The sequence below is a fragment of the Triturus cristatus genome, chromosome 4_2, assembly GCF_964204655.1.
Source record: "Triturus cristatus chromosome 4_2, aTriCri1.1, whole genome shotgun sequence".
NCBI lineage: Eukaryota > Metazoa > Chordata > Amphibia > Caudata > Salamandridae > Triturus > Triturus cristatus.
The window spans coordinates 86,204,607-86,230,892 of NC_140586.1; the positions used below are offsets into that span (position 1 = coordinate 86,204,607).

Consider the following 26,286-nt stretch of genomic DNA (forward strand, 5'->3'; position numbering starts at 1 on the left):
TTCAATCTCCTTGGAGCACCTTCATACATGAGATAATAGAATTGCTGTCTTTTTGAATATATAGTTACATCCTATTGCACAATCTATACCCCACTACCCCTTTATCTTGGTTTTACATTTCATATGAACCTTATACTTTCCTTGCATCCAGGCAGGACTGAGCTAGAATTTTAAGCACATCAATCATGTGCCTCCTGAACCAGATATTGGGCCCTCAGTGGATGAACTTGTAAAGCAGATGATACTGCAAAGATGAGCCCCACTTATTGCATGCATTTATAAAAATTATCAATACCAATGTCCTTGGGAATGCAAAGAGGAGTCAATACACAGGTACTGTATCACACACACCTATGCTATTCTAGGGCAAGTCATGTGATGTGGGCACCACTGAGATGACTATAGCCAGGATACATTAGAGATTCCTGTGTTGAATATTGGAAAGTCTGGTGGACTTGGGCAGCACCTTGGGTGAACCTGCAGAGTTAGGCCTTGTTGATGCCTTAAAGCAAGCCTCAATTTTAGGCGAGAAGCGCTCTTCGAGGTAATCCTGGTGTCAAAGGCGGGGCATTAGGAAGAATGGGAGTTTGATTTGGAGGCAGTGCAGAAAGACATAGTAACATGGACGAAGAAAGAGATTAGGAATTGAAGGGAGGTGAGTTAAGTCAGAGGCACAGAGTGGGCAGTCAGAAACTGGGCTGGTAGCTAAGAATGAGGGGGGCTGGAGGGAGTATATGTAGCATGAAGCATTAGTAACTAAGAAGGACAGAAAGAAGGTTTCTTGGCACAACACCATCACCAATTAAACTATCCGTCTACCAGTCAAGCAGAGTCGGAAAAGGCTTCCTGTGTGAGACACATCGGGTCTTGCAGTATACCACTGCACTGTGCCCTAAGGGGACACCAGGGTTCCTGGAGGGAGGGAGAAGAGCTCACTCCTCGAGCTGTATTACAACCCTTCCCCATAAAACACTAGTTAGTGGGTTGATTTTATGCCCATAGGTACATCGTACTAGAGCAGAGGATGAATACATCTTTAGGAATAGTTTGTGTATTAGGATTTTTGTATGATTCTCACTTGGTGCGGCTTATCTATCCTTCCAATGCAGATTGTGACATGTAAAGCAGTGACCATGTCAATGTGATTAACATAGGGTCACAAAGAGCGGGTTACCACTGAACGAAATGGGTTTGTATGAGAGTAGACACTGGTGCATGACATTCGGAAGCCAGCTGTCTTGAACAAGACGCAACACCATTGCGAGTATAGATCACTGAGTGATGTCAAAGACGCTTAAGGAGCACACAGCTGAGCGACCAACTCACAGGTGCTCCAGAGCGCGTGCAAGTATTTTATGTGCAATGCACACACCGAATTGACATGTGAAGAAAGGCAACCCGTGGTCCTGAAAGCATTGCGCCTGGAGCCACCCTGCGGTTGATTTTCAGAGCAGTCGACCCTTGGCTTGCGCCCCAGGCCATTCTGCGTAGAATTTCTTCTGTGTAACTTTGTCATTTTCTTACCCGGCCTCTTATGTGGCTGTAAACGTTCGAGGAGCAAAGGAGAGACTCAAAATCAATGGGCATTATATCAGTTCTCTGCCATGGCAGGAAAAAGGCCGTGGCATCCAAGAAGTCTGAGGTTCGAAGTTCTATGTGCGCAATTAAACATGCCTCATTAGAGACGAACTTATGTTATATAGTTAGTGTACTATATTATTTGGGGGGAAAGAGGGCTAGAGGAACCAAAGGAACCGGAAAGTATACAGAGATGTAAATAGAAATTAAATGAAAGAAAAGAAAGAAAGAGCGAAAGAAAGAAAGAGCGAAAGAGAAAGAAAAGAAAGAAAGGAAAAGAAAGATAAGAAAGAAAGGAGAGAGATGTGTGCACTCGTGCTTGTGGCGCGCCGCTGAGCACTCCCGCAAGGTGTATGCCGCCACAAGCACGAGTATGTGCTCCGAAAAACAGCTGAACGACAGCTAAAGGTTCTCCTAAGCAGCGCACACGCGCTGCGCAGGAGAGACCTAAAAAGGACTAGTCTACTTAGCAGCAGACAGGCACCGACATGTACAATTATAAACAGTAAGTTAAGGACCTATTTCTTAAGGAGCAACATTGAAAGGGATTTTTACACCAAACATACAGACATGTAATAAATTCTGTCCATTGAGGGTGACTATGGAAATAAGAACCAAAGATGATGGAAGAATGTACATGATAATATAGGTGAGCATGCTTACTCACCATTGTCATCATGACAATTTCATTTAGAAGCCATCTGCATGCCAAACTTAAAAAGTGTTTAAATGAAAATGCAAGCGTACAATGTGTATAAACACAGAATCTTTATATGGGTAGGTTTCTTGAAGAAAGCTCACATTTGGGCTTGCTCCGCTGATGTGTTAAGATTGCAATGCATGATTGCTAATTAAGGATTGCTAAGTAAGCGCGGGTGCCGCTATTGCTGCAAAAGTAAAGAAATCAGATGTTTTTTTCTATTTCTTTACTTTTGTAGCAATCGCGGCACCCGCGCTTTACCTTTAACACGGTTAAAGTAAAACGCGGGTGCCGCGATTCACCCCCGAGTGCTTCAAAAGTAAAGAAATAGAAAAAAAAACATCTATTTCTTTACTTTTGCAGCACCCGCGCATTTCCAAAGTAAAGTGCGGGTGCCGCGATTGGCCTAGGCGAGACCTAACGAGCCCAGGAGTGGTGCGTGCAGTCTGCTCTTTTTGGAAGCACTGCACTCGTGCTTGTGGCGCGCCCCCGCTAACTCCCGCAAGCTGGATGCCGCCACAAGCACATATGTGTGCTTCCAAAAAGAGCAGAGCGACGGCCAAAGGTCCTCCTATGCGCTGCATAGGCGAGACCTAAAAAGGGTGACGGTTCTAAAGAGAAACCTTGGAGCATGAACAAGACAACTCTGATGAGCATGGCTCCCTAGCACCAAAAACGTTAGGCTTACAGACAAAAAATCTTGTTTGAGCATCACTTTTGAATAGGGTTATTTTTAATGTAGGTTTTTTGGTAGTTACTTATTTTCAATCTCTCGTTCTCTCCAGTGCCTCGCAAGAGAGGCTAAGAGAAGACTCTGGAAAAGTTCTAAATTCCAGTCAAGAAGGCTCATGTCCATCTCAGAGACAAACAGTGCCTGGAATTTAAAAAGACCAGTGTATGTCAGAAATGTCACTTCAACAGAGTACAGCCACTGCAGACAGATAGGTATCCACTTTATACAGCGTTTTATACATTTCACAGTTACATAAACTCCTGTCCACGTGGCTCTCTGGAATGTTTTCCATGACCTAGGACCAAAACGTGTTGGCTCTCTAAAGGACATGGTTAAAATAAAATGCAGGCACGCCTGAAAATCAACCGTTCAGTTTTACAAACTGGTTTGGCTAGTTAGGACACCAAGTAACAGTCTCCTGGAAACTTTGTTACCTGCTAGAGAAGTCACGGGTGTAACATTACACTCACCAGACTGGCAGCGCAATGCTCAATATTAACTGCTCAGGGTCACACATATCTTTATGTTTTTAACGAGAGGAAGCAGGTACGACACTTGCATGTCCAACATGCGTAGCTTGCTGTGCTAGATGATATACGAGCTAAAGTACTCCATATTGTATGTTATAAGGATACCGCAAGTAAGTGTGGAGCTCTGTGACCATTGTACAAGAGCAAAGCCTCACACTGAGCTCCATTAGAAAGGGCCATCCTAGGCCTGAAAACACATGGTGGGTGCTTGTTATATCCTTTGATACATGGCCGCACATACTGTTCCACTTTGAGTGATCCTCCTGGGCTTTTGGTCTCTTGTTCACTACAAAGGACATATTCTGGGTGGAACTATGCGGAGTGCACATCTAATCTGTACCGTCAAAATAAACACTTCAATGCAGTTTGTCATTTTGGCAAACATGTGAAGCACCTTACTATAAATTGTCAAAACCAGCTTTGGCTTAAAGTGCATTAACCTGCACACAGATTCATGTTTTGTTTTATGAACTCGTGCAGAGCAATAAATACAAATATTACAATTAATATCAGAAAATGTTCAGAGAAATTGCTTAAAACTAGTTCATTATTTTTGTTTTTCAAGAGCAGCTTTAATTATGTTCACAGACATGCTGTGTCAATATCTACTTGCTTCAGGAGTGGGCACTGTGAAGTCACAACTCAACAGTAAAACTATTACAGTCAGTATTTATTTATTGCAGATTTATAATGCGCATGGCTGCCTCAGCAACGAGGCGTCCCAGCGCAAACCAAGGACAAGAGACAAGAGCCTAGGAGAGAGACAGAGCAATTAGACAGTAGAAGTAGGGAAAAGCCAGGTCTTCAAGGCCTTGCGAAATGCCAAATGATTAGGAATAGTTCTGATAGGGGTCGGGAGCGCGTTCCAAAGTTTCGCCACCAACCAGCGGAAGGAACGCCTCCCAGCCCTAGCTCTCCAAACTCGGGAGTACAGACCAGAGCAAGGTCGGGAGATCGCAACGAGCGGTTAGGCACATAGGCCTCCAACAGATGGAATAGCCCCGACGGAGCCTGTCGTGACAAGCTCTTATGTGAGATACACAACGCCTTAAATTGTATCCGCTTGTCAACCGGCAGCCAATGGAGTTTGGGGAGAACATGCGCTACTGAGCAAGATCTAGACAATGCAACCAGAATCCGTGCTTCCACATTCTGAACCCTCTGCAGGCACTTAATGCTAGCCTTGTTAGCTCCCAGGTAAAGGGAATTGCCTTAGTCCAATCTTGACAAAACAGATGCCTGGACAATAGTCTGGTGCACCTTGGGAGGGAAGAACCCGAGCAAAGGTTTTAGGCCACGCAGGAGAGGTAGTTTTCTTATTACATATAAGCAGTGAAGGCACACCTATAATGTACCAAGGAATTTACGAATAGGTTTTCATACAGCTACGGCAGGCTTCCATGCATTATATAGAGAATTATAGATGGGGCAACTGCGACTAATGGAGGAGTCATACATAGCAAGGTGTGCGGGTACGTAGGTAGCTGGGTTGGTGGAGGTGTGTGTGTGGAGTGTGTGTTCGCCTGTTTCCTACCACCCTTTCAGTCTACCTTACCCCATACAAAAGCTGTGTCATTTGCTCTCTGGCAAGTGGAGAGCAAGCACCACAATACCAGGCTCTCAGAAAGCCCTGTCAGGGCAGCCTGAGATTCCTTTGTGACGCAACAACGGTGGGAAACACTTATTTTTCCTAATGATGCTCCTTTACAATAGCAAATAACCAGATCTAGGATCTGGTATTCTGGCTAGTGATGTCAATGAGAGTCCCACAACAGAAAACTGTAGGTAGCTAACAGTAACTAATGCACGTTTTTCACCAATGGGATCTGAGTGACCTCAAATAGAGAGCGAAGTAGGAGTTGCCTAGGATGTCACCAGAATTCCAAGATGAAAAACACTCCCGTCATTCACTGTAATCCATCTATAAGTTTGGTATGTATGCTCATCCAAATCATCTGCCTCTGCTTTCAACTGCTACAGAAGGGGTAGAAGAGCACTGGGGGAACCGTACGTAACATGGCCTCTCCTACTTGACACAAATGTGGGCAAAAACAGGCCGCCTGACACCAAATTACCCCTGTAAAAAAACTGAAGATAGCCTGGAAACGCAACAGGCACTTCTCCAGGCTGTTTCCATTAACGTGCAACAGTTAAAGTGCATAAAAAGAGTGTGTGAACTGTACTAGACAGTGGTATGGGAGAGGGTCCGTGAGTGTGTGGACTGGGTCTAAAAGGCTTGGCTAAAAAGAAAATATTCAGCATAAATGTAGTTAAAATAACACCTCAAATGAAAAATGAAAGCAAGTTGAAGTAATCAAAGGAAAATATACTCTTTTACCTAATGAAACCTCAGTTGGCTAATGCGATGACTGCAGATGTCTGTGTGAGGGACCAGAGAATCACACAATTGGATCCCGATTGGTGTTGTGAGGAATAGATACTTGTTTATTTAAAAGGCCATGAGTTCCCAGGGTGTAATCGAAAGCATGAATGTCATTATTTTACAATTGCAGTATAAAGCAGGCTTCTGTAAAATAGCATTTAAGGTAAAACAGGTGCTTTAAATATATACATTTTAGTAATAAGCATTCAAAACTATGTCTCGTGCAAACATTTCTGTGTGTGTCCTTTAAAAGGGTGCACCCATTTTAATTGACAAATTACCTATCAAAAAGGATAAATATTTGTCACCATGAAGTTTCAAGTGACTCCAATACTCAAAACCTATACAGGCTTCAAAGCAGCCTTTACATTTGGTGCACGCACTTCCATTTCTTTCAGGTAGCATGCACCCTGGTGAGAAGGCGTGTTTCTACTTCGTTCTCTAATCGTCTGTCTGTTTCACAGCACAGGAGACCCTCCTTACCCTCATTGAGTGGCCACTGGTCCCCATTTATGGCAGACTTACTATTAAAAAGGGTGGGGAGGTGCATTTTCCTTCCTAACATTATGGCCCTGGTCTCCGTTGCTGTGCATGGAACAGAGCCCAAGTAACAGAGGGCTATGGGCAGGCTAGATGTGTTTTTTCTTTTATTTCTTTTTTTACACAAAGCAGAAGAAAGCGTGCTTTGGGCACCTGGCATAGAGGTGCTGACCATGTTGAGTGGGCAGAATAGATAGCCTGCTTTGCAGAAATATAGGTATCATTGGTGCTACTGTTGCATGAGAGGCCCAGGGCATACTTGCTGTAGCAGTGTTCCTTTAAGCCTCGGAGCAATGGCCCAAGGGAGAGAAAAAATTAAGCAGCGGAGGCACCTTGATTTAGGCATCAAAGAGATGAGAGGGATGATGTGAGATAGGAGCTCATGTTAACAACGGGCAGAGTAGATAGCTTGCTTCACAAGGCAGAAGCTATCTTCAGTGAAGCAGGTGCAGTGACACTTTTGCCCCGGGTCCACAACACCACAGTTATGAATGTTTTACTGTAACAAGTGGTCATGGAGGCTCATTTTTAGGTCTCGCTGAGCAAGTGCATGCGCTGCTCTGCGAGAAATTTAGTGTGTGGGTTTTCAAAGTGCTGCCACAGGCTTTTGGTGGCCTAGCGCTTGCGTTCACGCGAGCGTGCACGCGTGAAGCCACCATGTGGGTTTCTGTCAAGGCTCATTAAGCCTTGCGTGCCTCAATGAGCTCCCCGCCTTTAATCCTGAAAAAGACAATTTGTTCATACTCTCACAAACGAAGTAACGGGTAATATTTCTCAGTTAATATGCAAACGGTTGAATGCTGCCAGCAAGCAAAAAAATATTATAGTTTGGCATTACTTTCGTGCAAGAATTGTAGACAAAAACGGATTTTTGACAAGAAACATATTCCATCTAAAATAATGTGAATGACCCAAAATTTTAAAGGATTGAGACAATGCTTTGAAAGTCGACTAAGAATATTATTTGATGCTTTTTCTCAATAAACCGATATTCCAATGAGGCGAAATGTTATGAGCTTGAGAGTTAGCAGAGTCCGCAAAAATATTTTGACAAAAACGAATGTACATTAGCCAATGTCATTTATTAGCCAAAATAACCTATTTGTGGCATTACTTTTCATACAATGTAAAGATGTTAAATTCTTTTTTAAAGAGCGCAGGGATATATTTTGAAGCGCCCCTTGTAATGTGGCTGAGGCCACCTCTGTCCTTCCTGCCAGCATGTCGTGGCTGTATAGACCGTATTGCGTGCCCTGGAAAGACTACTGATTGACCGCGCCGGGGGTGGGGGGGGCGCTCGTTTTCTGCTCTGTGTATGACACTCGGGTTAGATACATTCCTTAGCTTTGCTGAGGCCCAAAGTGCCACCTCTTACTGATAACAAAGTGTTGCAGCCGCAGACTGTGCTAGATTGAGCCCATCATCTCTCGAGTATAGTGCTTGTCGTATGCGATAACTGCAAACTACATCCTGCTTGCTTTGGAGAAACATGTGCCACAGACTTTAACCATTTCATTACACTCACTGCTTAGTCAGTAGCTGTTTCAGGGATGTGCCTAGCTTTTAGATCACAATGACCCGCTGCCTCACTACCACTCTTCATATTGGCATCACGCCCAGAAACCTTTTTTTATTTGGGGAGATTAAATGTTGTGCAGCCCTGAAGCAACAAACAAAATCTGGATCAGAAGTCGGAAGGTGAATCGGCTATGGTTCACAGCAGGCAACAGCTCAGAGTCATTCTGCTTATTCTGATGAGCTGCTCAGGTGTATTAATGGACATGGTGTGGCACTGTGTATTTTTGTTAATCGTCAGCAGCGCTTCACACAATAGATTACAATTCTCTAAGTACTCATGTGGTTTGCTGAGCATTTCTGGATTGCGGTCCTCCCATGACTGCCCGCGACCTGTGAACTGTGACATGCTTCAAAGTTCCTCCTTGTTTCTGTAACATTCTATGAGTATACGAGGCCATTCAAACTCTCCCTTTACACTGGCTACCAATTCGATCTCAGGTAGCCGTTAAGGATGCAACAATTGCCCATAAAACCCTACACCTCACGTCGCCCTCCTTTCTGGCCAACACTTTTTCTTACTATTAACTGTCACACTGGCTCAGATTGGAAAACCAATATTTATTTGCCACCACTAGGACCAGAGCAGTCATACAGCAGTGCCCAAATTGTGGCACTTGCTCAATTTGAGTTGGCAGACTGAAATAAATCTACTGCTTCAAACGCCAGATGAAAACCTGTTTTTTAAAAAAATAATTAAGCATCCTCTGGCCTTTTTTCCTGGTCACAGTTAGGTTTTAAGGCTGTGTCTTCCTAAAGTGTCAAGAGGCATCTATGTATGAGTGCTCTACAAATAAATGACAAAATAATGTAAAATAACATCAACCCTCATGCCATGCTCCTTATTGCTGTATATTCCTATCTGATTCAATGTCACAGCTACACTCTCCACCACTGCCATTGTCCGATCATGTATACTCGAGATGTATGTTATCCAAACAAATCCATTATTGCAACCAACGTTATAACAGTGGTGTCTAAAAGGACATTTATCTGTAATCTTACTATCTCGAGATGTTATTATACAGGTAGGCAGGGCTTTAAGTGGGATGAAAAAACTGGGGGGGGGGTGTCTCAAAGGGGCATGGCCAATGTAATTAAGGATGTGGCTTAAAAACACGCAAGCTAAAAATCTGTGCTTAGCATAGTGTGCCGCCCGACTTTTATTAGGCGGTTTCTGACATTGCATTCAGATATACAACATAACAAGTAACATCATACCTACAAGTCAGGACTATTGGCTTTGTCAATGGTTGTTAATAGCATAAAAAATAAGCAGCAACGATGGTTTGTATATAATATTGAAGAAGCTTCCACGTAAAGCCCTGGTGACACCACGACAATGTTGCTGCTCCCGAGTTTAAAAAAAGGGAGGGCAATCCAGAGGGAAAGTGCCTCTCTACAAAGGATTTCCCTTCCCCTACAACGGTCACCTGGCATGATGTCATGCTGTAACTTCTCCACTAGTGAGAAGTGAGCAGGTGCACATAGATGTGCCTGCTATCACTGACCGCCTGTGCCAGGGCACAAAACAGATTTATACCCAAGGGGTATACCCAACCCACCCTCCTATATCTGGGTATCAAATACAATCATGTAACAAGCATTGGCATAGCCAATAGGTCTCGCCTTTGGGACCTTATAAGTGTTTAGCCATGCAACAGTTGTTGCACTAAGGATATATTGCTGCATAACTAAATACTTATAAGGTCCCAAAAGCGAGACCTATTGGCCATGCCAATGCTTGTTACTGCTAGCATTAGGGCAGATGGCACCCTTAGCACAAAAGAGTGGCAACCTGCGGTAACTAATTTAAAAAAAGAAAAAAGAGAGACAAAGCTTGTTTTAAGAATGAAATGTTGGTCCGGCATGGTGGAGAAGGAGTGAAAGAAGAAGAGAAGACAGCCTACCTCTCGGGGTTACATCCATCATTAGTGCAGCAGGTTGTGTTGCATTTGGAACTATAGCACCTCAATTATGGGGAGTAGAGTTTTTGGCCAATACCGTTTTTGTTTGATGCTGTTGCTCATTTAAAAATCTCGCATTTAGTGTGGATTACGAGCCACAGAAAACCACACCTGAAATGATTCCCGCCCCTTGCGATTATCCCTCTCCCTCCGGCGTCCCAAATCCTTGCCATACATTTTTTGGAGGGGCATAACTTCAAAATATTTCGATTGGTGGGGTGAGGGGGGTGGGGGAAGAGTTGAGAGCAAAAAATGTGAGGATCTCTACATTAGCGCCACATGAAGCGTAGGTAATGATAGAGCGGTGGTGTGCCCATGGGGGGGGGGGGGGGGGGGGAGAATCAAAACTATCGTCTACTCAGAGCTACAAAACCAGAACTACCAGAGAGGAGTTGGCCTAACGGCTAGGGCAGTCGACCTCGAATCTGGAGAACTGGGTTCAAGTCACGGCAATGACTCTGAACATCCTGTGATTCTGGGCAAATCACTTAATCTCCCTGTGCCTAACAAAAATGAATGTGTCCTCATGTAATGCAACTGGTGCTAGGTAAAGCGCTCTGATACCCAATTCAGGTCAAGTTTGCGCTGTATAAAACACTGTAAAATAAAATAAATAAAAAATACCATACTCATTCACAACCTAAAAGGCAGGGCAATACTGCTACCAAAACAGTGAGGAGGAACAACCTGAACACCCTCTTCCCAAAGATAAATCGAGTCTCACACTGTAGGTCTGCCATATGCTTGCAGCTGTTTTTAATCTAAATTCTATCCCATTTGGTGACCATAGTAGCGGCATGCAACACGATCACGGATTCTTCTGAAAGGATATTTCTGAAAAAAACTGATCATTTAATTTCTGTAAACATCTAGCAACAAAGAAGGTGCATAATGGAACCAAAAAATATCCTCGTTTTGAAAATGGTCACCTAAAAACGTTTTTGTTTTTATTTTAAAGACTAAAACCGCCAAATCCTTAACTTATGAAGTAAAAACCTTAAATAGTTCTGCTTCAAGATATGGAGTGAAAATCTCTGTGATTGTGTTTGGTTATAAACGCTGACCTTTATCAGCACACACTTCAGAATGAAAACATAGCACGGTACAAAGGAACACCTGCGAAGCACGTGAACCCTAAACACATGCCCTGTGTTAGTAAAGGCTTTACTAGGAACAAACTGTAAAAACTGATGGCATAATTCTGCAATACCCATTGCCCACAAAACAAGGCCAGTACAATTTTAGCCAAGTTTGTGCAGCAAGTGAGTTGTAAAAATCAACTTAATATGGTTCCATAAGGACTTTCCCTGTTTGTGAGCTCACTTACCGGTTTTAGAGAAGATAAGCTGGAGGATGAGAGGGCGTCGGGTGACGATTCCGGACCCTCGGGGCAGGAAGTCCCTGTAGGAAAGAAGGAGAGCGAGTTAAGGCACGAGGAACAAGGCGAATGGGGATCTTAAAACGACGGCCATTTTGGACCGTTTAATCTGTTTACTCAAGGGACTACTACGAAGGGTTAAACATGTACGGTTGCAATATACAAGCTGCTTTTCTATTTGCACTTGGACGACCCGATCATTTCGGAAAAGTAGTCCAGGAACACCTGCGGTCTGCCTCCCAAAAAAACACGTTACCAGGGATTCGCCTACTTGTTATTTGGGGCTGCCAACATAAAGTGTGCCTAATTTTGCAAGACAATATTCTTTCCAACCCAACTTCAATGTTAAATCCTGGAACAGTGACCCACCTACATAATGTGCCCAGCTCCTATATCGTAAGACCTAGGCCAGGTTTCAGAGTGCGCATCATGTTCAAACTACTGCTGCACACACCCCATGCTTGCTTCCACAGCACGTGACCCAAGCAGGCTCCCGCCCAATAATAGTTTGTGCAGCTTACACCCTACTTTATCTCTTGCAACACTAGGCTGTTGCCTCCAACCTCCATAACAGCTGCCATGCTTCCAGTTCCAGAAATAACTAATTCACTCTGACTCCAAGGGCTGCTAACTTCGTGCAGGTCGTCACCTTAACAGTCCCCGGGCCAGCAAATTTTCTTCTATCACAGCACGATTACCAAACTCATCCTCCAGACCACTCCTTCTCTAAACGAGCTCTATATAAACAGATTAACTCATACTTTGAACACAAATACAGTTGTATCACTGATGAGGTAACTTATCGAGTTCAATGCTGGCCACTGAGATCTTTGAGTATGACCTATAAGCTTCCAATTCAAATCCTGTGGCAACCGATTCAGCCCTTTACCTTTCAGCTGACATTTCTTTGAATATCATTATGCTGGGTAACAGAAATACCTACTAATTGCAGGCTACAAAGAGAAAAAAATCTGTTAGCAAGTACCGAGTTACTTTTGTAAAGTTTGGTTGAGTGAAAGCTCTGGCTTTGTGACGAGGTAGTAGGATAGAAGAAGCCATGTGTAGTCTTAGAAACTGTCATTCTCTTGGGATCTGGCAATTAACGTTCATTTCATTTACACAGACTGAAGGCAGATGACTTTCATGGTTTGGCCCTGAGAACCTTTAAATTTGTCTACAGCAGGGAAATTCAACCTACAATTTGCATGAATGTAAGTCACCCACCTTCACACATTCCACCATAACATCCAACATGAGAATTTCCTTAACTAGAGGGACCACTGGGCCATCCACTTTGCCCTTTTATGTAGGAAATGTACATCAGTACGAATTTCCTGTAAACACCAAGCCAATTTGGATACCCATTTCATGCATAAAAGGGGCACAAAAAAAATATAGATGTTATTTTCTTCTGATGATGTACTACCAAGCACACACAGATATCCATTTGTTGCACAGGCCTAGTAAGCACAGACCATCATCTAGGTACTACCAAGCACACCCAGATGCACATTTTCTGCATAAGGACCACAAGCACATCTAGATGCTAATTTCCTTCACCCAAGTGTCACCAAGCAAAGACAGTTTCCACTTTTCTGCCCAAATGTGCCTTCAAGCTGAAAGAGGTGCTCATTTCCTGTAGATGAGGACAACCAAGCTTCAACAGCCAAGAGACAGATCCATTTTTGGGACACAAAGCCTCAAAAGAATTAAAGGAATTATCACATCCACATATTTCTTAAGAGGACATGGTATTCCTTGCCAAGACCTGTAAGTGACCTCCTAACTTGGAAATTACACTCTGGTGGACTAAGAAATGGCACATCTCTACTAAGGAAAGACTCAATGCTATCATAGCCCGGCAAGAAGTTGGTTTGATAAAATAAGGTTGCCTTTTAAGAAGACATGGTATTTCAACAGTATTAAGGATCCTCTCCCTCTAGGGATGGTGACGAAGCGGACTCTTTGAGAGGCCATAGACATGAAGGCACAAGTAATGCCCGAGAATATAAAATTTAAGTCTGCATGTTTAGCTATCTGCAAAGCACAAAGGCATACATACTTATCTCTGTGGAAGAGGTCAACAAAATTATTTACATTACAAGCCAACACATGCAAGTTAGCATGAGACGTTTTTCAAAAAGAATTCCCAGGTATTGTATCAGGCAATCCGCAACATACCTTTCACATAAAAGGGCAGTACGCTTTAACAAGTGAGATTAATACCAAAAACAATGTACAAAGATACTGGAAAGGAGTAAAAAAAATAAAAAGCTTCATTTTATGGAATCTACTCGAACTGAAAACCCACAATATTATTTGCAAGCTTCAGCCAGATGTATGCTTCTGTAATTCGAGCGCATATAGGACGCATCTTCAGGTGACAGGTGCACTTTCCCATGATTCGATAAGAGGAGTTACATAGCTTGATGACATTCTAGCTATCTCTGGACAAACAAAAGGAATTTAAATCAAATAATACTGCAAGTTTAACAGCCAATCAACATCATAACTCCTAGATTCTGAGTCACCATGAATGTGGAACAATGGACTTTGACCCACCTGGCGTATGCACTCAGGCAGTAAAAAAAGGCGCATGCATGTAAACAATAACTTCAGACCACTACACCCATTGTATTGAGATGGTTCCCCCTTTGTCGCTATTTTCTTATCTTTCCCCCTTTCTCTCCTTTGTTCTTGGTCACAGTCTGATGATGGAAAATTACCCAAAAATTAGTCACGCCAACAACCACTATTACATATTACGCTCTGCATCTCAGGAGGTTGTCCGTTCTTCTCTTTTTAAACCGCATGGTCAGGCATGCTCTACATCAAAATTACCAATGGCTGTTCTGTTCATTAAATGTATTTACATTAGGGAAGAACTGGTGCAAAGGATATCATGGTCCCGTTTCCCCCCCAAAACAGCATTTAAAAAGCAATATTGACAAGCATTGGCAAAGCCAAAAGGTTACACCTATGCAAGCTTTTTTGTTGCAATTTTTAGCCATGCTGCACAACAGCCCACACTGCTGTGCAACATGGCTTAAAGTAAAGTAAAGACAAAAATGCTATGAAGCAGCCAGCGTTGTCCACGTCCTGGCACTATATTTTTCTTTACTTTCAGCCATGCTGCGCAGCAGTGTGGTTGCTGCTGTGCAGCATGGCTAAAAATTGCACACAAAAATAGCTCTGGTTGCGTCACAGCACTTTTTCCCCCTGATGGACAGGGGGGTGGAGGGGTGAAAGAAAGTATGCAGGAGGGGGTGGGAGCAAGCAACAGCGAAGCAGAAGGGGGAGAAGGACAGAGCAATCAATGACAAACCAAGAGGTGGTGGGAGAGAAAGGGCGGCAAGGGAGAGAGGTTGAGTGGGACAGGGCTAGCAAGGACAGAGCAAGCGACAAGGTCACACGAGGGGGTTCGAGAGAGAGGGGCAAACAACAAGGATGCAATAGGGGAAGAAGGAACAGGGAGGGGAAGAGAGTGCCTGCAAATATATGCACTCTTATTGAAAGCTAGTTTTAAAAAATAAAAAAAATACCTCTTCAAGTACACGACCGACCATCAGAAAGACACTGGCTGTAGACAGTAAGCTATCACTTGGGGCATGCTTCAAAGAAGACAGGAAGACATGAAGAGAAAGAAGAAGTAGGTGGAGACGAATGAGAAGCAAAGAAATAAAACGGACGTCAAAACCAACCAATGGTAAGTAAAGAGAAGGGGGGAGGGGAGGTCCCAAGAAACGCTTTAAGCTTTTTTTTATTTTTTTTTATTTAATGTGTTTACAAGATTATTTCCCAATGACAGTGCACATGCTGTCCAAGGCGAAATCTAAAAAACATATTTTAGGAAAAATGCTTGCGGTTTTAGCATTTTCAGTGCTTGTAAAGTTTTAGTGTTATATATCAGTACTGACAATACAAGTATGTTCATATGATATTATCAGCATTGCAGACAAGTGAATGCATACATCTACAACTAGTTAAGCTTCATGGAGAATTTCAACTATATGTTTTCATTATTTTCCATGCTGTAAACCTGTGCTGCAATTTGCTGTGTAGGGGGGATAGACAGCTTATAGAGTCACTTCAAAGAGTCTCTTGTATATTTAAAAAAAAAAATCAAGATAGATTGTTTTCTGACTGTATTAATGTTTAAAAATAGGTAAAGAGAAAACTGGGAGCGACTGCAATGTACTGAAATTCAAGGACATTTCATAAGATATTATTTTTCATATGAATACAGACAAACATTATACCATGTCAAAAGCAACTACTAAAATTCAATCTACAACCAGCACCATTGGAGCAAAACTGGGCCCCATAAATCAGAATTTTTGCCAGTTGTTTGTGTAAGAAGTTTCTACGGAGCCCAAGGATAAGCGGCACTGCCCACCTCAATCCGCTCCAGATCAAACTTCCATTCAAGCAGGTAACTCTTGTCAAAGGGAAAACTGATCTTCCTTCCTATGAACTCAAGAACTACACAAGAAGCCATTTAACACTCTCCACCAGTGTGACTTGTGTCCCATGTATAAGAGCAGCTAAAATTCCACCTTTTGAAATTGTAACTTCAGCTATAAGAAAGGTAACCTATTTTGTCCCCCTCAATAACAGACAAACATATATACAACAAGGATTGGCAAAGTCAATAGATCTTGCCTATGTGAGATTTATTGGCGTTGCTAATGTTTTTTTAGCGATGTTGCAGATGGCTGAAAGTAATGTCAAACAAGCCGTGTGACAGCCAGAGCTGTTCATTTTCATTTATCGTGCACTGAAGTTAGCGCTGGTGTATAATCTGGCTAAAAGCCAATAGATCTCGCATAGGTGAGACCTACTGACTTGGGCAATGCTTGGCATGGAATGCCATCTGTTAAGTTGTAAGTATTTATATGGTGTTTACAATGGCTGAATTGCTAATAGAATGAAGAATTCCCCAGACTGTGGTTGCTGCCAGCCACGGATGCCACACTTGATGCACTGGGGGCAACACTGCAATACCGCTGCCATGACGGGGGAAGGGTGTACTTTGTGAATCCAGCCACTTCCCCCCCATATCGTGACACCAAGTTCCACCGTGATTAGGATCTTGTTGGCTGGCTTATCGGCAAGAGCTTACTGTTATGCACCTTGCCCCCTATATCTTTAGGACACCACGATACTGGTGTCTGGAGCCGAACACCGAATGGAGTGAGTCTTTTCCTACAGTTAGGTGAGTTACCAATAATGATCCGACTCCCTACCCAGGGGATGCCAACACGATTACACCTTACCCTTAATAGCCGTTTTTAATCCAGTCTTCGTTTCTATTTTTACTCTTTTTAAATAGGAGTGAGATTACCCACTCCCTTATAGCAAATAGACGGACAACTGTTATGAGTGTGTCGGAGTAACGTGACCTGTTCACTGAATGATTTCTGCAGAATCAGTTAATCTTGTGACATTACACTTCCTTCATATCATCTTTCTTATAGGTCACCACTTGGATTGGCGGGACTTTATGCTCGCATCCATGAAGCTTGGTAGGTAGGAGTTCTTTTACCAACCACTGTGTGTAGATGAGTTGAGCCTAGCTCCACTGGACCATAAAGTCAGAGAGTGGCCACTCTAATTGCTTTTAAGACGGTGGATAGCCAGCCTAATAAAAGTTTATTTGGACTACCCAACCTTTTTTAATCTCACTCACTTTCACCACATCTACACTACTTTTAGAGCCCTCACACCCACAGCACCATACGGCAAGGAACAAAAAATCTCTGCCAAAGAGCCCCTTTACGGGTGCCCGTCGGGTATTGCAGCGCCGACCCGACGAGGAGCAAGTCCATATGATGAAGCATGACATCTAGCTTGCTGGGTGTGTGAGGACTCTAGTTCCGCCCGCCAAGGAGGATCCCCCTCCTTCTGCCTCCTTAACACTTTGTCCGCCCTGAGGAACTGCATACTCTTTGTGGAAATAATTGACTGGGTACGTATGTTGGACCTCGTGAATAAGCTCTGATAGTCCCCTCCTTTGACAAAGATAGAATGAAGAATGACCTTGCCAATGTGTTAGTGTGGCCAGATTTAGAAGCCTTTTAGGACCATACAAAAACAGTGAAAATATGCCATACAAATGCGCTGAATGTAACATAAGTTGTAGGTAGACAGAAAATTCCAATAGGTTACAGCTTTTATTACAGTGATGCTTTGGGCTGAGTTTTATTTTGGGTGCAATGGTAACAAAAGAGCCAAAAAAGCACTCCCGATTGCTTGTTTAGTAGTAAGATATAGCAATAATCGGTGATCATTGGGTTCCGAGAGGTTTTGACCCCTGTGCCACTGCACATGCTGCACCTTACAAATCATGACCCTAGTGGGCGCAAGCTAACTGTACTTGTGACTGCTTGTTTAGTAGTACAATATAGCAATAACCGGTGTTCAGTGTGTTTTAGACTTTACGGCCCGTGTGCCACTGAATCTTTCAAATCATGGCCCTAGTGCCCGCAAGGTAACTGCACTTGTGACTTCTTGTTTAGTATTACAATATCGCAATAATCAGAGCTCAGTGGCTTTCTAAACCTTTCGGCCCCTGTGCCACTACACCTACTGCACCATTGAAATCATGACCCTAGGACATGACCCTAGGACAAATAAGAAAATCGTTTATATCCAATAATATAGATGTTACAAATAAGGCATAGTTGCAGAAGGAATACATAATTGTGTAAATAAGCATAAACAAAATAGCTTTAAAAAAAGTGCCTTTAAACTTATCCAACTCTCCAAAACGAGCTATCACATACATCATAGATAAAACATATGATTTACACATCACAGTGAAAACCAAGCATTGTTAAATTGTGTTACAATGTGGCGGTCTCTTTTCTGTTTAAAGATTTTATCCTGTGCTTGACAGCGAATGGGCTACAAACTGTGTATATTGCCCAAGATCACCATATGTTAGGCTGAGACTGAAATACGGTTTTGTACTTGTTCCTGAAAAGACAGTTTCAGAAATTAAATGAACTCGAAGAGTAATTTTACAATAAAACGTGCAAACGTTATGTGGAGCTGAAGAAAGATACCTTTTCAGATGGCTATGCCCAAAATAAAACTTTTAAAAAAGGGCTCAAGCAGAGACCATGAAGAAAGCACAACTGCATTCCTATTGCCTATAAATTCTCCCTCCTTAGCGTCAGCTGAAAGCAAAATAAAATTAAACACCAGACTCCCACGAAAACGTAGCTAGGCATTTGAGCTCAGTTTTTAAATACCCAGCAAATGTGACAAGATAACAAGACTTAGAGGCCCGTTTATACAGAAAAGAGTTTGTGGAAGAATACTGTAAACACAGCTTTAGCATGGGAAGGTACAAACTCAAGCTACACAGCCTGTAGCAAATAAAGCTGGCAAATGGAAAGGCACAAAATGTGATAAAACAAGCATTAATAAATGCAATAGGTCTCGCCTTTGATTGCGTTAAAGCAATTTGCTTTGCTAATGGTATTGTATAGCAAAGCAAATTGCTTTAACTTAATGAAAGGCGAGACCTATTGCATTTTTAAAGCTTGTTTTAGTTACGATTCCCAGAGGTAGGATTTCCTTGGATTTTTCCTCCCTGGTAACTTGCCACCAGTTTGACGAATCACTACAAACCTTTTCAGACCTGTAGCATTTTCTATGTTAGTTTTGTGATCATGTATATTTTAGTGGTGAATCTTGAAAGGGGTATAAAGATAAAAAGGCGTCCCAAAACGTGTTTTTCATCAATGTATTTGCTATAGACTATTGTATTTGATGTAGCACAAAAACGGCTGAATGAATTTCCATGAAATTTGATAGGATTATACATTATGGAGTGCAGATGATCCTTTGAGGTATTGTAGGTAAGTAGGGTAATTATTTTTTGAGTTAGAAGTCATTTAAACTTATTGATATCTATGGCCAGTTACTGTTGTATTGACTGCGAGCTGAACAGTTTGTGTAACGAGGTGCGCTACTTATAATAATTTGAAGGTGCTGGATAGATTGTATATGAAAGCTATAGCTTTTGCTTTAGAATTTTTGGAGTTTGGTTTATATAGGGGGGGGGGAAGGTTTTATTATAACAGAGCTTTTACCTTTGTTTTTTTCATTGAAAAAAAATATAGATGTATATAAAAATATATATCTTTGGAATTAAAAGTGTTTTTGTGGCCCGCATCTTTGGAATTAAAAAAAAAAAAATATATATATATATATATATATATATATATATATATATATATTCACTGAAAAACCCATAGGTTTCACACATGTTATAGTTAGCGGAAATTTTACTGATAAAAAACCAATGAAATTGCCCCGTTATAGTTAGTGCTGGCAACTATAACTCACGCGACCGCAATCCTCTGCTGATGCTAATACTGTATTTAGACACTTATTTGCCCATGTCTTCTTCCATACATTTTTAGCTATACATATATTACAAATATTTTTTTTTATAAAGACACATATGTCATCAGCAGAAGATTGCGGTCGCGTGAGTTATAGTTGCCAGCACTAACTATAACGGGGCAATTTCATTGGTTTTTTATCAGTAAAATTTCCGCTAACTATAACATGTGTGAAACCTATGGTTTTTTCAGTGAATTTGCAAGGTTTTTTAAATGCTAATTCCTAACTATAACGTGTGTGAAACCTATGGTTTTTTCAGTGAATTTGTACGGTTTTTTAAACGCTAAGTTACTTTACGCCATTCGAGGCGTGCGCGCCCACTTAACGCAGTGCGTTCCGTGCACGGTTTTTATCAACTTTAATAAGCCCTGTACATTTGGTGGCCTTCGGCCACCAAAAGCACAGGGGGTGGGGTCAATGTGGATAGTGTTTTTTTGATTTCGATTTTATAATTTCATGTTGCCAAAATATAGTTTTTTTACTGATGTAATAAGCCCTGTACATTTGGTGGCCTACGGCCACCAAAAGCACAGGGGGTGGGGTAAGTGTGGATAGTGTTTTTTTTATTTCTATTTTTTACCGTACGCTTACGGTAAGCGTACGGTAAGCGTACTCGGCGAAATTGCCGAAAAAAAAATAAAACCGTTTTTGCTCTTGGGGGATGTTTGGTGACTCCCTCAACATGACTATGTGGGAGGGAGTTGTCAAAACAGCCCCGTAACATGTTTTTGGGCATCATGTTTGATAAATAACACTCAGTGCGAGAGACAAAATGGCGGACGCCGCTTCCTGGTTTCGGCCGATTCGAATGTTTACTAAGATCTAAGAGCCAATCAGAATCGCGCTCGCCACCGTACGCGTACGGTAAGCGTACCGTAAGCGGGCTCAGATATATATATTGATTTAAAGGCTATTTTCTCAGAATCTACTGAACAGATTTACACCAAACCTACAAAAGGCACTTCCTTGACCTACGGACTACCTCTCTGCCAAATTTCTAGTAATTCTGTTCAGCCGTTCGGGCTGTAGCTCGTTCTAAAGGTCCTATGGAAAAATGCATGGGAAAAACTCGTTTTGGGACCCCCCTTTTATCTCAGCCCCCGCTTGACGAATCCCCCCGAGACTTTCAGGGTAGGAGCGGAGCGTAGCGCCCCACCTATTTTGAGAAATTCGCGAGGATTCATCGACCGGCGCCAAAGTTATTCAAAATAGAATGTTGCGGATTTCCTATGGAAAAGGGGTCCTAACTATAACTACCTACTGGCGACCGCCAGTAGGTAATATATATAACTGAAAAAACCATAGGTTTCACACAAGTTATAGTTAGCTGTACATTTCACTCGTAAAAAACCAATGAAATTCCCCCGTTATAGTTAGTGCAGGCAACTATAACTCACGCGACCGCAATCCTCTGCTGATGCTAATACTGTATTTAGACACTTATTTGCCCATGTCTTCTTCCATTAAATTTTAGCTATACATATATTACAAATATTTTTTTTTCATAAAGACACATATGTCATCAGCAGAGGATTGCGGTCGCGTGAGTTATAGTTGCCTGCACTAACTATAACGGGGGAATTTCATTGGTTTTTTACGAGTGAAATGTACAGCTAACTATAACTTGTGTGAAACCTATGGTTTTTTCAGTGAATTTGCAAGGTTTTTTAAATGCTAATTCCCAACTATAACGTGTGTGAAACCTATGGTTTTTTCAGTGAATTTGTACGGATTTTTAAATGCTAAGTTACTTTACGCCATTTGTGGCGTGCGCGCCCAGTTAACGCAGTTCGTTCCATGCGCGCACGGTGCGCGCACAGTGAGCACGCGGTGCGCTTCGCGCACCCACTTTACGCAGTTAGTGCCGTGCACGCACGGTGGTCACGCGGTGCGCTGCGCGCACCGCGTGCCCACGTTACGCGGGATGGGCCATGTACGCACGATGCGCTTCGCGCACCGTGCGCACATAGGGGACATATTATGCGCTTCGTTGTGAATGTTATTCATTTGTACTTTCCATTTAATTATATATGCCATGCACAAATGGTGCCCTACGGGCACCATTTGCACACGGGGTGGGGAAAGTGTGTATATTTTTTTTTTTTTATAAATTTTTTACGGTAAGCGTAATCGGCGATTTAAAAAAAAAAAAAAAAAATTGCTTTTTTGGCCTTGGGGGTTGTTTGGGGACACATATATGGATGCTGGGTGTTTAAGAACGGAATATACTCCCCCTGTAGATGTTTTTTGTCTTGGTTTTGCAGCCCCCCTCAGAGTGCGAGAGAGAAAATGGCGGCCGCCGCTTCCTGGTTTCGACCGATTCGAATGTTTACTTAGATCGAACAGCCAATCAGAATCGCGCTCGCGCACGTCACCGTACGCGTACGGTAAGCGCACCGTAAGCGCACCGTAAGCTGGCTCAGATATATATATTGATTTTAAGGCTATTTTCTCAGAATCTACTGAACAGATTTACACCAAACCTACAAAAGGCACTTCCTTGACCTGTAGACTACCTCTCTGCCAAATTTCAAGGAACTCTGTTCCGCCGTTCGGGCTGTGGCTGTGTCTAAAGGTCCTATGGAAAAATGCATGGGAAAAACGCGTTTTGGGACCCCCCTTTTATCTCAGCCCCCGCTTGACGAATTCCCCCGAGACTTTCAGGGTAGGAGCGGAGCGCCCCACCTATTTTGAAAATTTGGCGAGGATTCGTCGACCGGCGCCAAAGTTATTCAAAATAGAATGTTGCGGTTTTCCTATGGAAACAGGGTCCTAACTATAACTATAACTATAACTATAACTATATATATATATATATATACACACACACACATACATACACACACACACAAACACACAAACACACAAACACACAAACACACAAACACACAAACACACAAATATAGTTGTTCCGAACAGGTCTACTAAAAACTGTCTGGCCCGGTGCCCCAAAGATTCTTAAGATGACACTGGTTGCTCCTGGTACTGAAATACCTTGGAAAGAATTTAAGTGCATTGATAGAGCTGTGTATGGGTAGCAGTGCTGGGTTAATACTGGGTTCAGCAGGCCAGGGTTGATGCCAAAGGGCAGACAGGGCTTTGTGTGGGTTACAGAACTGTACCAGTAGAGTTTGCTGCCGACTACAGATGTCCTGCATTGTAAAGTCGCTACTCCTTTAGTGCCAAGGTGCTTGTGGGTACCAGCGGTGGAGTAACAAGCGTAGCTGCTGAGTAGGGCGGAGCCTGTGCACTCGTGAATCCGAGCACGCACGGCCGGTCGGGGTCTCAGGACTGCACATGCCTGGTAACATCCCTGCCCGGAGGGGCACAACGAGCCAAAGTCCAAACCACGGACTCGCTGGCTCTTGGGCACATAAGTGGGACAATCGGCAGCGCTCAATGCTAACTTAGCGCTCTTACTGCATCAATTGGCAGTGACATGTATGTTTCTGTTTGATAAGAGATCTGAAGCGCTACATTGCTAGGTGTGAGTAATTCAGTCTGTCAAGAGATCAGAACAGAAACACTATGTACCAGGTGGGAGTAATTCACCCTGTCCACAGATGATGCTCTCCCCAGTCGCGTGAGGGCAGCACAAACAGTTTGTGGATCTCAAGCTGCCCCGTGATGGGTTTTTGTAACTCACTCACTCGCTCCAGAGACGCCATGATGTCTCACATCAGTGTGTAAATAGTTCACTCTGTTCACAGTTCGCAAGCTTTCCTGTGTCAGTGTGTATAGCCGCCGGTCCCATCCAGAGAGGTCAGGCGGTGCCAGGTGTGAGTAGCTGATCCCATTCAGGGATGGCAGGCGGTGCCAGGTGTGAGTAGCTGATCCCATTCAGGGATGGCAGGCAGCGCCAGGTGTGAGTAACTGATCCCATCCAGGGATGCCAGGCTATAATCTGTCAGGGGCGAGCAGTTTACCTTTCCTAGATAATGCAGTCAGTTTCATGTCAAGTAAGTGTGAGTAGCTCTCGCAGTACACATATCTCAAACGTCCCTCGTCAAGTGTGAGGATCTGATCCACGGAACTCGATGTGTCGGGTGTGAGTATGTCTCAGTCCCCAGCAGATCTTAAGCTGTCCCACGTTGGCTCGTGATGCTCGCCCAGACACCTATCTGACGCCTTGCCTTGACGGGTGTGTGTGGCTCACCCAGTCATCCATGTCAGGTGTTCATCTGGTCTTGCTTTTCATTTGCACTTCGACAAGTGCAGCCTTAAACTTGTGGTGAAAATGAACAAGGAAGGGCCAGAATGTAAAGTAACACACACAGCTGGTTCTCTCGCTCGTACCTGGCATTAGTGAAGGGGGGAGGGTCTTTCGGCTCCTGGACATTTCCCCGCGCAAGGCCAAAGCACAATTAGTGTGATACATGGGGTTTCTCTCTGGCTCTGAGGTAGGTCAGTTGGGTAGAGCGCCAGCGCTGCTTTCTGATCAGATCTTTGGGGGTCACAGATTTGAGCGTCGATGCTTGTTTGCGAGTCTGAGTGTCCTGTAATATCTAGATCTAAAAGTATTGTGTAAAGAACTTTGCTTATGAATGCTTAGAAGGTTGAAAGGCCTTTTTCCTCCTTCATACCCGTGACCCCTTACTAGAATGGAGGGGTAGGGCAGCCTATAAAGAAACAGAGGGAAGCGGAAGGTACCTCAGACTGTATACTTTACAGACATTGTGCATGTTCTATGTTTCTTCATGTCTACTTGTTTAGTTTTGTGTGTTTCTGTTTTGTTTTATGACAAAAATCTCAATAAAATCTTATTGAAATTAAAAAAAGAAAGGTTACTATCATCCTAGCTCTGTTCACCATATAGCTGGAGCCTCTATGTGCCTCCACATGCACACTTCATGTCGGTATCTTTTTTCCCCTAAACAGACAATCTCCAGAGAGCTGTGCCCCCGCCAAGATCCAGACCCGATTCTGCTTCGGACAGTGCAGCTCCTTCTACGCCCCGGGAACTCTGACGGGCGCGTCCCGGCCGTGCTCCGGCTGCGCCCCCAGCAGCAGAATCACCGTCCCCCTGCATTGCGAGAATGAGGTGCTGGTGCAGGAGGAGGTGGTGACGCTGGTGGAAGAGTGCCAGTGCGAGGCGCAGGGAGAGACGGATGCCCTGCACCACCTGAGCGCCCTGAGCCTCCAGAGCTGAGTGTCGGGCTGGGACATCAACACCTACCGTCTGCTGCTCGGGGTGACCAAGCAACAATTGTGCTCCCAAAATACGCGTTTGACACCTTTTAACCCTTTTTGACATTTTAGTATTTACTGTCTCTTCCTCTGAAACCCTCTGAATACCCGCCGTATTGTAATATGTTTTAAGCTATTGTGTGTCCCACTGACCGTGCTCTCCAGTGTGCGTCCCCACAGCGACCAGCTCATTCTTTCTAACAAGCGCTCGCCAGGCAGCCTATGACGTTTACGTTTGGCTTTTTCTGCCGTCCCACTTGGACGGCCTGCTTTTCTTCTGAAGTAAAAGATTTATCTTTATGGGGCCATGTGTTTCTTATCTTTATGGGGCCGAACACATGGCCCCATAAAGATAAATCTTTTACTTCAGAAGGAAAGCAGGCCGTCCAAGTGGGACGGCAGAAAAAGCCGAACGAAAACGTCACTACCAGCTCTTTTCCAATGGTTGGCCACCGTTTAGAATAAACGGTGACGCCGGCCAATGGAAAAGAGGGGCAGGGCTTAAAACCCTTTACAGAAAAGACCTAAAAACGTTAAATCTCGCCAGGGAGACTGCGCATGTGCGCAGCCCACGCAGGCGAGACCTAAAAATGCAAGCAAAATCCGTACTGCACAATTAAACACACCAGTTAGCAATTTTTGACAAAAGATATTAGGATCGGTTTTATATCAATAGGACTAGAAATGTTGTGGTGAAACATGCAGAGTTTGTCTCTCATGTAATGACCCATAGTGTGGGGGAAAAATAAATCTGTTGCTACAAATATCTTTCTGCCGAATACCTTTCATTTTAGAAACAACATACCAGATGATGGAAAATGTGGTTCCTGGTTTTGTTGTTTTAACAGCAACTGCCGTTAACCTTGGCTGCTGGCAGCAAGTATCTTGACATCTTTAATTATTGCAAGCCACTAGATGCATCACCATACATGCTAAAACTCAATTTGCAAGCGTTGTTTTAGTTTTTGCAAGCTGAAAATGGCTTCATTTTGTCTGTCTCCCGACTGAAATAGCTTTTCCGTTGATAGAAGTCAATAGGGAAAATCCATTCTTCTGATTATTTTATTTTTATTTTATTTTTTTAAATCTCCCACTTTCCACTTCTAAAATATTGGTATGCATGGGTAACATGTCACCCAGGCTTCCATGTATTATAAATGGATATTCACAGCACTTTGAGCGCCTGCTTTCACTCACCAGAGACAATTCCCAATTAGGCATGCCTCAGACACAATGTTTAGCACAGGACGGCTCTTTTCCAAATGATGGCACCACCTTGCTTCTTCTACACATTGCA

The 26,286-nt window shown here is 43.2% G+C and overlaps 1 protein-coding gene across 4 annotated transcripts in view; it reads right to left on the minus strand.

The window, feature by feature from the left end:
* DNM2 (dynamin 2) overlaps window positions 1-26,286 on the minus strand; it is a 752,889-nt gene that overhangs the window by 601,804 nt on the left and 124,799 nt on the right. For all 4 annotated transcript variants that reach the window (XM_085600673.1, XM_085600674.1, XM_085600670.1 and 1 more), the window contains exon 2: window positions 11,334-11,407. In XM_085600673.1, the coding sequence (XP_085456799.1) occupies window positions 11,334-11,407 (74 nt within the window). The remainder of the gene's footprint in view (window positions 1-11,333; window positions 11,408-26,286) is intronic.